The sequence below is a fragment of the Maylandia zebra genome, linkage group LG13 (genome assembly GCF_041146795.1).
Source record: "Maylandia zebra isolate NMK-2024a linkage group LG13, Mzebra_GT3a, whole genome shotgun sequence".
In the NCBI taxonomy this organism is placed as follows: Eukaryota; Metazoa; Chordata; class Actinopteri; order Cichliformes; family Cichlidae; genus Maylandia; species Maylandia zebra.
Window position 1 is genome coordinate 8,029,222 of NC_135179.1, and position 11,315 is coordinate 8,040,536.

An 11,315-nucleotide genomic window follows, 5' to 3' on the forward strand; every position below is an offset into this window, starting at 1 on the left:
AAAACATTGTAATAACTTCGGTAGTGTTACCAGTAAATATTAAGATGTAGGTGTGTGTCTAGAGGGGAAGGTATGTGGTGGCACTGGCCAGACCTGAAAAAGGATTGTAGGTGCAGCTAACTGCCAAAATACTGTAAAGAGAATGGCAGGTAACAAATATGCATTTGTATTTTAGGTGTTTTAAGCTTTATATATTTTATTTTTTAGAAGAATCAGTACTATTATGCTACTTCAGTAGAATTTTGACATATTCTTCAATGGCTAAATACTTTGTTTGCCACTTTGGAAACAGCTATTCTTTACAAAATGATAAATGATATGTAACCCTTTTCATGTCTTAGCATTGATCTGGCTGCACAGGCCTGCAAATGATGCACACAATAATATGCAGTGTTTCCATGCTTTCTAAAATCCCTGATCAAACATTTTGTTTTCCTGTCGGGTTCTCCTGCCTTGTTCTTGGTCCCCCCTTGTCTTCCTATTCAAAAGCTCCTGGAAGCAGCCCCTTAGCTATTCAACCAGGTAACAAATGAAAGCAACTGTACTTAATAGCAGCTTTTTCAAGAAGCCACAATCATCTGTTCACACAATAATGTACACGCTGGATGTCTGTGGGATACGTCAGGAAAACTTTGGGGTGCAGTATCTTGCCTCAAGAACAATTTATGGATTGAAAGAGCCAGGGATCAAACCACTGACCTTCTGACTGGTAGATAACCACCTCTCCTCTTAAACTGACTGAGCAAATCTAAACCTCTTCTAGAAGCAAGTCTTTCAGCTTGGCATCCCTCTTGGAACACCTCCAAGTAATTACTTGTTCATCATTACCTAAATGAACTTCAATTTTAGTGATCACTTGAACATAAACGGTATAAAGAACTGCCAGGGAAACACTAAAAAATGCTTTATGGTTAAAAGCTTTTCTCCCCACAAATGTCAATTCTACCCCCATCTTTTACATCTACATAGACCTAAAATGATCCTGTTCTGTTCATGCCATTTTCATTTTCAGATGACAGTATTTTTCCTCCTTCCTAGGCTCAACTCTTTGAAGGTATGACTCTGGGTTCGGCCAATGCAGCTGTGCCGGCAGGGTCTCTTATCCGGAGTTTTAATAGTGATGCAATGTTTCCAGATGTGGAACAAGAGAGAGAAAAAACAGCATTAGTGTAACCTGAAAAAGTTATTTTCTCAAAAGACACACAAATACTATATATAAGGGTTTCTGACGTCATTGAATTTGGAAAGAAACACCAAATTCCACTCTCAGAGAGAAGACCGTCAACAGTTTGATTACATAACCCTTTTCCCCCAGCGAGACAAACAGCTGTATCGCGATACTTACTTTTAAAATTAAAAAAACAAAAACAAATCCATGTTTTATCATTCTTTTGCTTGATTTTAACATTTTGAACTATATCTTACTCACATATTATTTTCATATTTGTGCTAAAGTTACACGTCTTTTACACAACATGAGTTCAGAAATGCTTGTGACAATGCAGAAGCCCTTCTTGCAAAAAAGGACTTAAAGGAAACCCGAGCTGATTGGTGAGTGGGTGGACAAGCATGCTGGACATATCAGAGGTGCAGTTTGTTCTGCCAGAATGCCTCCTCACATCTGACGGACATAAGCTTCACGTGGCCCGCCTTACACGAATAAGACAAGGCTGCCTCCTGGTGGACTAATGTAAACACAAGTTTTACTAAATAAACAGTTGCCGTGTTTAACCATAAATTACCAGCTCTGTAGTAAAAGTTCTACATCACAGTACACGTACAGGGAAAAAAGACAAAAGCATCATTTTCATTTAATAAGCTGTACATTTTAATAACATTTCAAAAACATTAAGATTATATACAACAGTTATTGCAGAGAAATTAGTCACAAATGCCTTTGTTAGGTACACCTTACTGTTATCACGTTGGAACCCGAGCCTCAACTCTCGCGGCCCGGTACCAAACCACTCACAGACCGGTACCGGTCCGTGGCCCATGAAGGGAACCGCTGCTCTATTGGATTGAGATCTGGTGACTGTGGAGGCCATTGGAGTACAGTGAAGTTATTGGCATGTTCAAGAAACCAGTGAGTGGACTTCAGTTTTGTGGAATGATGCTGGAAGCAAAGTTCTTTGTGTTACTCATGCATGAGGGAGACCTGCCTGGAGCCAAGTGTCGTTCCACCCACTTGACCTCCGTCACTCTCAACCAGGTTTAAGATAAGATAAGATAAGATAACCTTTATTAGTCCCACACGTGGGAAATTTGTTTTGTCACAGCAGGAAGTGGACAGTGCAAAAGTTATGAGGCAAAAATTAGAATACAATAAGAATAAATACAGTTTCCCATAGCAATCCTTTTATTGTGGTTACATGAATATGTATAGGTTCATTAACATATGACATTTCATATAGGTATACATGTGGACAAAGAATACCTTGTCTGTGTGAGGTCAAGATGTGACCCTGTGAAGACTCCCCAAAGCTGGTGCCAGGAGTCTAGCGGTCCATCTGAACAAAAGGCTCTTATACTTAAACAGATATACGTGTGTTTGCTATACCATATATCAGCAAGAGAAGATACGACCTCTCCTAGGAGGTGTGTGATCTATGCCAGAACCCTCTGAAGAGGAGTGAACGCACTCCCCTCTTCATGCTACACAGAGTTGTTACAGACCTTCAAAGCTAAGCATATATAAATATATATTTCTAGGCATAAATGACAATCCAACAATACAAATCTAACAGAAACCTGCCTCTCACTGGATATTTTCTCTTTTTTATTTAGACCATTCTCTGTAAACCCCACAAGTGGATGGAGAGTGGGGAAACCCCACTAGATAAGCATTTTATAACATCCTCAGGCCAGCCAGTCTAGCACTGAAACTTCAGCGGATGACCCTTCTCGTGTATATATGTTGAAATGCATTTGGTTCTTCACATAAGAGTGGCTGATTAATAATTAAATGAACGAGCAGTTGAACAGGTATACCTGACAAAGTGGCCGGTGAGTGTATATGACAAATGTAACAGGTAGAGTTTCTCTGCATTTCCACACTGTTAAAATTTCCAGGTGGAAGAATAATTTATTTGTCCAAACGACTCTGTGTTACGAGCTTACACTCAGATTATATTATTCTTTGGCAATTTAAGAACTGGCTTTGTCTGCACTCTTATTCAGTAAATGTTGCCAATGTACAGAACCTGTATGATCCTGATCATTCCCACTACTCATACCAGGAGTAGGGGTGTGCAGATAGTTGGTAGATACAAACCAAGTTTTCAAAGAAACCAAACAAGTCCTCCTGCAAAAATCTGAGTCTAAAAGCTGACAAGAGTAAAGCTGGCTGACTGTTCAGATGCTCCTGGTCGACAGACACTGGTTGACCACCTCCAGTAGAGATGCATTCTCCAGAGCTGCTGCCACTCTCTCTTTGTCTGCCAGCTGTTTGTTCACTGTACACACAATGACATAAGCAGTATGATAAATAATGCATTCGATTATACTGGTAAAAATGGTCTAAAATTCCATCTCGCCTCGTTTCTCTCTATGGAGTTTTACCTGCTTCCTCTGAAGCATGAGTCCCAGGAGTGATACAAACATCAATCTGAGAGGAAATAGAAAAAATATACTGCAATTTAGGCCACAATTGAAAATAACAAAAAATTAAAGCACATAAAAATTTGACACTGTAAAATATGTTTAAGGTTAAATGTGCATGCCATGTGAAAAAACATGCATAAACATACTTTGAACCTGTCTGGCAGGGAGCGCAGAAGCTTGACTTTGATGGACAGACCAATGAGTGTTGCCATGCTGCAGTGAGGGATGGTGGGCGTGAACTCAATACCCACAGTACTCTCTGCATCATTAACCTGAGGAAGCATACACAAATAATAAACTTCATTCATCAATTTATCTTCCTAACAGCATACTGCATTCATTTATCAATGAAATTCACTGTTAATACTTTTGAATGAAATGTTTGTTGTTGGATTCAACTGTCTTCAACCATGTCTTTACTAAAGTAATCTGCAAGTGTGTTATAGAGCATCTTTTTATTTCTTTATTCACACTACTACAAACATAGGAAAAATATAAGATAATAGGAAGCAAAAAAAAAAACCCCATACCTTAACTCGAACTTGCTCCACAACATTGAGCTCTTCCAGTGACAGTGGATGCTCTGGGTCATTGATAGATCTGATCAGATGTAACTTTAGTTAAAGAATTCAAGACGGTATAATACAAATAATAAATATTTTTGTTTCTGCACTACTGTAATCAGTGTACTAATGATATTAAAGTAAAGATCCAACAATATTAGAAAGAAACGCAAAGAACGATATCTCCTGTGAAGCAAGTGTTTGGTAAAAGTGGAACAGAAGAGCTCCCTTGTAACAGGGAGAGACCTCCAGCAGAATCAGGCTTTTCAAAGTACAGAGATTGGCCATAACCAGTTGGGAGGAGGGGAAAGAAAGGACAAAAAGACAAACTTTAAGCTGTTTGCATAGCCACTGTACCTAAGTCCAAGAAATACTAACATCAGCTTAACAATAACTCAATTAAAAACTGTCAAATTGTTCAAATTATATAATAAAATATATTTACAAAAATGAGACAATTTTACATTCCTGAGAATACGAATTGAGCAACCTAAATCATTAACGGTGTTTATAAATTTAATCTACGATGGTTAACTAACCTATTAAAACACAGTTGCACTTCAAAATGTTTAGTTACGCTTTCAATACTAAAAATGTGACTACTGTTACTTGTCGGTAAACCCAGATACAATCGTGCTACTTCTTAAACTGCTGTTAACTCCCTCCATTTCATTATCTAGCTGAATGGCACTGGCATTAGCTTTTAAGTCAGGCAAATAACAGAATACATGAACATCAGTAAAAAAAAAAATGATGAAGGGCATATCTCTAAAGCGTAAATGCACTCTAAACCACAGTAAAACATGAAAACAGGATATCGAATATTTCTCTGTCGTCGATGGGGTCGTGGACGTCTTCATCCTCTTCGGACGCCGTCTGTACTCTGTCCCCCGACCGCTGAAAAATCACAGGGTTTGCATTCTCCAAGCGGGTCCCCTCGGACATCTTCAGCGCTTACTTTAGTCCGCGTTAAACAGTAAAAAACCTCGTATTTTGTCAGAGCTTGCTGTCTCTACCCGATCCGTACCGGAAACCCAATCGGTAACCGCATGCGCAAATCTTACGTCACTTCCTCTCTTTGCCAACATTGCGACGTTCAATATATAAAAAAAATATATATATATAATATTTAAACAATGGATAATCCGTATACAAATACACATTCTTTTAGTAGGATATTCAGTTAACTTCGTGCGTTTTCGGACGTGTAAGCCTATACAAATGTTTAAAAAATACCATTTAAATTTCCTTTCCTAGTCTTTGCTTATTCTCTTGCTATTTTCAAATTTCCCCAGGCTTCCCATTTTGAAGGCTTAGACTGTACATGGAAATATATATATTATTTTTACTGGCATATGTTTCCCTGTTTGTCCGGCAGATGGCAGATACAGCCCATTTTAGCACTTGACACTAACACAGAATACGCTTTAATAAAAGTGTTATTGCAATAACAATATACTGACCACAATAATCTTAATTTCACAGGAATTTTTACATGAAACATTATTACTTTATTGTTTTTTGTTTTGTTTTTTTTTTTACTATATTTTAGTTTGTGTTTTTTTTTAAACACAAACATATTTCTTTTTCTCGCATTTCTTTTATTTTGTACACAAACACATTTGACCTGTTAGCGGGAAGAAGAGCGATTCTGCTTTTTCATCTGTGCAGAGTAAAGAGTGTATCCTAATTAATTTATGACAAGCCACCAGTGGTAGTTTAGATTGGTGGGTTAGCTATTCCTGATTTTTATGCCATTACCTGTAAGTTCTCGCTTTAGTTTCCTAGAATTTTCTCTCTGTTTGCAAAGTTCGAGTATGATAATGAGAATTTGTAACTGTATTCAAAGCTAAACTGGTATCTACAACTCAATTAAACACAGTAATTTCACCATTTTGATGTTAAGTCCCTACAAACTCACTGCAATGATTATCTTTGAAAAAATTAAAACAAACTGGTTAGAACACAGGTATTACATATTTGTGTCAGCCTTTCAGCCAAACCCCTTTATGGAAGCACTTTATTTAAAGATTAAATTATCATATGGTCTTCATTTCTGTACTACACAACCACCATCACCTACTTCTATCAAGTCAGAATCTTAATGAACTGCTGCAGTCACTGGAAATATGGAGTGCGGTAGATGTGAAGTTTTACTTCAGCCTGATATGTTCACCTTTTTGAGAAAAAATGTGCATATAATGAGACTGCGCACGGCTGCTGACACATGTTTTAACAAAAATGTCATGGATAAGGGCAGCGACAGTTTGAAAGGGCGAAAATATTTTCCTAACTGTGACAATATGGACTAACAACCTTTAGAGTCACAATTCTGGTTTCAGGTGGTAACATGCTATTTATAAATAGTTGTTTCTATGAAATTAGATAGAAAAAAATGTTCACTGCTAAGTCCAATTTATGCAAGAATTGCATTATCAGCACATATGACTCCAAAACCTCAGTGTCTTGCAACTACATGAAAAAGACTGAACATTTTCATTATAAAAGGCAAAATCTTAATGAGCTGCTAAATTAAAATCATATCAACATTACCAGTCTTAAATATCTCACAAGCTTAATGTCTAATCAGAACACCTGATTAGACAACCTTCAGCATTTGGGGATGAAAAGTTTAGAAGCATGTAGATAAATGAGGCACAAACAGTAAAGTTTAATGTTTCGCATTAATGCAGTGCACTATCAGAATGAGAAGTAAGAGTTTGCTGCTGCATAATGTAGAGAGTCCAGAGAGGTGAGTTTTTCATGGTCTGACATTGTGAATGTGAAGGAAATAATATCCTGTTCTGAAGTCAAAACATTTGTGAAAAATGAACACTGTTTGTCAGACATGGGTTTCTTAAGCTTCTGAATTTAAAGAAGTCTTTTTTTAAATTCTCAACAGTACTGATAATAAAATGGAGCTACCTGTGGAGAGCAGCTTGCTGCTGCCATGCACTGTGTGCATTATGTGATTGTTCCTCATTTGGTCTTTGTGTTCAGAGCATGGTGGGATTCCATATTTATAGAGAACCACTGGTGGTGTTGAGCCCGGAGCAGCACACCTGATGTGCATAATGAGACAAAGCTGCAGACAACCAGTTCACAGCTTGCCATATAAATAGCAGCAAATGTTTGCAATATGAAGAAATATGGGTAGATTATTTTCCTTAATGTCACAATGTATTCCCAAAAATGGATTATGGAGGACTAGCAAATTTTATTGCAAAGAGGTCTTTAGGTTTGACTGTATTTGTAGTTTTTTGAAATACACAGTGCAAAAATTAGGTGCAGAGAAATGGAAAAGCATAGAAGGCTTGAACTTCCCTCTCAAGACAACTTTTAAATTACGGTAACTAATTTTTTGGCATTAAAATAAAGACTAAAGACAATGTAAATGTGATTTATCCACTTGATGGACAGCAGTCACACCAGAACGGAGGTCAGTGCTTGACATTAGGAGTGTAAATTTCACTCTTGCTATGTGATGTAAGAACAGTAGCAAGAAGCAGACAATCACTAAAGCACCCTGCATGTTAGTGTGATGGTAGTCCATAGGTGCCAGGCAGAGCTTTGTAGACCCATGTCTGTGTATAACAGTTGTCTACTGTCACCTGGGTCCGGGCAAAAAATAGGTTGAATAACCAGAAATGTCAACTGCTATTTTTCATGATTCGGCTACTTGGTAGCTCTGTAGCTTTGCCCCTGCAGCTGAGGAGAAAGAAGTCATAACATGCAAAGAAGTTTGTAGTGAAGGAAAAAGATTATCAAAGAATGGAAACTGTCCAGTGCAGCTCTCTGTGCTTCTCCTGTTTTTTTTCCTCTTGATCTTTGATGTTTTCACACTTCTCCTTGTTAAGGGTGAGCTTTGCTCGTGCTCTCTTTTCTGTTCGAGTCAACTTTGCAACAAGTCATTATTTGACCTGTGCAGGGCATTGCACTGATGGCTTTTTGGAGGTTCAATCCCTCATATCCCTCTCTCTGCATATCCAGGCAGCTACGCAAATCACCAGTGTGGGAATACAAATCCTGGAAAATTTAGAGAGATTTTATCATTTTAATTATTCATTTTTGTAACAGAAATGAAAGCAAAATAAAACAAAAATACTTCCAGGAGAACAAGCCTTGTCTTGCATGCTGTCACTTTTACTTGCGAATTATTAGGATCATGGTTTAAGTTTATAAAGTTAAAGACATCAGTGAAACTGTATCATTTAAATGCTTTAAAAATCTCTGCCACATCAGCATAAAAGCTCATTTTTCCTTACCAGGTTAGTGATTTCCACCTGTACACTGCTGCCATGTCATATTTGTGAACCTGCATTAAAAAAAAGTTGACCAATATTGTGTAAATTCTGATAATTCAAGTTGACATTTATATTGTTTAAGATTTGCTACAGCTTTGTAATTAAGCCCAGAAAGCCATGACCTTTTGTACTATGGGTTTTGGCCACTGGAGTGCATAAAATATATTATACATATTGAGGCCAACTTTGCAGTCTCACAGAGAGTTTCTGTGTCTTGTCAGAAAATGAGATGCCTTTCATCATTTTTGAAATACTGAATTAAATATACAAGGTCAAAGGTAAACTTTTGGAGGAGAAATACAAACTATAGGAACCAGACTTTTTTTTTCTCTTTACAAAAGCTACAACCAGAGTGAACAATGAAGTTTGAACATAAGCTTTTATATGATGTGTTCACTCATGCTAAACCTATGTTTTGTTATTCATTGAATTAAACATGAAATGGCAAAATCAAGATCTTTTAGTTTTAAATTATTCATCTAACTCATGGTTTATACCCCATACTGTGAGATGAGAATGGATGAGACATCGTGCCTCTTTTTAAGTTTCAGGTTGCATTTTCCTCTCAAAGAGGAAAGTATCAGTTCTGACAAATTATTGTTCAGTCTTTTAGAATGATGTATCGTTCCAGTTGAAAAGTTAATAACTATGTGTTTCATAATTGCTGCCTTTTAGAAATGTTCACATTTTCCTTTTCAGGAGTTTGCTCATTGTTTCACATTAATGTGCATATTCAGAGTGACTGCAGCAGTCACAAAGTGACAGCAGAAGATGACTTACTTTGGAAAGCAATTTCGAAGAGTCAGGAAGAATTTCTTTTCTGCTTTTACCTCGCCCTCGGGGGAATTAGGTGAAGGAACCAGCCAAAGAGACTATCATTTGAACAACTATTTATAAAAAAAGGATGTGGCAGAACATTTATTGAAGGCGTAAATTAAACTAGCTCACAATTTTTAAGAGCGGCTTCAGCGTTTTGTGTGTCTCATTTAATATCATCCAGCGACAAAACAGCACCGCATACAGTAAATGTCTTTCATGGGCTGTTTAAGCTGATGTAAGCTCAGCTCTTTAAGCGCAGGTTTAGTGGGACTCTATAGTATGATATGGCTGCTCCTTTGGATCAGTTAATTAATAATTTCGTCATTTTTTGTGCAGGGAGGGGAGCAGCACAGGTTTCGGGAGTCTTACAGAGGAAGAGAGATAGGTGTAAAAGATGAAACAGGTTTATACTTTGGAACAGTCACTTGTCATCTCTTATAATAGTTTGAGCTGCTGGATGTCAAGGGAGCTGATAAAAACCCTCAAGTTCAACCACATAGAGAAGTAAACTCCAGTTCAAAAACATGAAGACTAACCAGTTCAGTTTAAAGAACAACTCATCTGTTCAGGGTCCAGTTAAAATGTGTTAAATGTCTTGCAAATGCAAATCCAGCTTCCAAATTTGATCTTTTTTTTTTTCAAACCTCTCAGGAGCCAATTTGAATCTCTACTGTTCTCTATATTTCGACTGCTGACTCCTCACACTAGTAATGAGATAGCAAGCATGCTTTCAGTCACAGCTATATTTGAGTCATTTTTTCCTTAGATATCCTTAATGTTTTTGCAGCAACTTTACATGGAACACCCTCTGGTTTGTTTTCATTTTATTTCATATAGCCTATTGATTTTGTAAAAAATAAAAAGTGGGACAGTGTTCTGTTTGTTTTCATGTTTTGACTTGCATCCCTCTAATAGTGCAATTATTTCTCTTTCTTCCAGTTTTAGTGTCATTCAGCTTCACAGGGACCAGGTCGTCTCTAAAAGATGTGATCTCCTCCAAGGTGGTATAGGTTTGACACGAGAGTCCTCCTGCTGTGGGGTTCTCCCTCCCCACATCTTTACTCTCTGTGTATTTATCCACCATCACATCAAATCAGGCATCAATGTTTTCTGGCTGTTCACTGACTTGTGGGGAAATGAGCCTTAAATAAGGGATGATCAACATGACAGCTCTTGAAAACTAATATGTAATAGTTTATTTCCACAGATATCTGCCCTCCAGTGCTGGCAACACTAGTCATACATATCAATCACATATGCACACACATATCACTGTGGCTGATAAATAATGTTGATCATTTCATCAAGAATACAGGAGATCATCCAGAAAACCTGGTCTTTAATTAACAATGTCAGTCTCGCAACCCAGATGCACAGCACTCGAAGACAAGTTAACGATTATTTAAGAGGAGCTTTTAAAGGTAATATAGGTTTGATCTTTGGCTCAGTTTAACTATCACTGAAGCAGGAGTGTAAGCAGAGAGCCAGGGTACATATACTGCTCAAGTCAATGAGCCGCAGGGGTACATACTGGTTGGAGTGGAGCCAGAGAGATGCAAACAGAAACAGCAAGGGGAGCAAAAACAGGAAACAAAAGGAGAGGGACAACAGAGGAAGAAAGATTAAGGAACAAAGGGTCCTAATGTAAGTGTTCTAATCTAAAAACATCTAGCAACACTGCAGCTTTTAATCTTAGGATGTTTTGTGACTATAATATTTAAATAAAATACACAATATTTGAACATTTGAAGAGTTTTATACAGAAGATAAGGCCTTTGGATGTCAACTGAGCCATTTTATCTTAATCTATTAGTGTAACAACAGTTGATGAGACGTTCCCAGTGCGGGCCAGACAAAAATGAAACATGCTGAGATGTCTTCTTGAAAATGGTGAATGCAATGAGTGTATTCTTAATTTTATGGAGCAAACAATGAATTATTGACCAATAAAAATGTTTACGACAAGCACAGGGCTTTACACCACTACTTGCTTTTCAACAGCTAGTGGTGCATCACAAAGAAAGGC

General features: G+C 37.5%; 1 protein-coding gene across 1 annotated transcript; it reads right to left on the reverse strand.

Annotated features, from left to right (window-relative positions):
* Positions 1-2,336: 2,336 nt before the first annotated feature.
* On the reverse strand, positions 2,337-5,223 carry ciao2b (cytosolic iron-sulfur assembly component 2B). The gene is made up of 5 exons (XM_076891467.1): positions 4,983-5,223; positions 4,134-4,211; positions 3,750-3,875; positions 3,562-3,607; positions 2,337-3,455 (listed from the first exon to the last, which is right to left on the reverse strand). Exons 1-5 carry the CDS (start codon positions 5,109-5,111, stop codon positions 3,355-3,357), a joined length of 480 nt encoding a protein of 159 aa, XP_076747582.1. The 5' UTR covers positions 5,112-5,223; the 3' UTR covers positions 2,337-3,354.
* Positions 5,224-11,315: the final 6,092 nt, after the last annotated feature.

Bases quoted from the DNA above. Each gene is read 5' to 3' on its own strand.
- ciao2b (XM_076891467.1), bottom strand. From the start codon at position 5,111: ATGTCCGAGGGGACCCGCTTGGAGAATGCAAACCCTGTGATTTTTCAG. The intron at 3,608-3,749 runs GTATGTTTATGC...ATTTCCTCTCAG, and splicing joins CCCTGCCAGACAGGTTCAAA to ATTGATGTTTGTATCACTCC. The intron at 3,456-3,561 runs GTAAAACTCCAT...TTGTGTGTACAG, and splicing joins TCATGCTTCAGAGGAAGCAG to TGAACAAACAGCTGGCAGAC.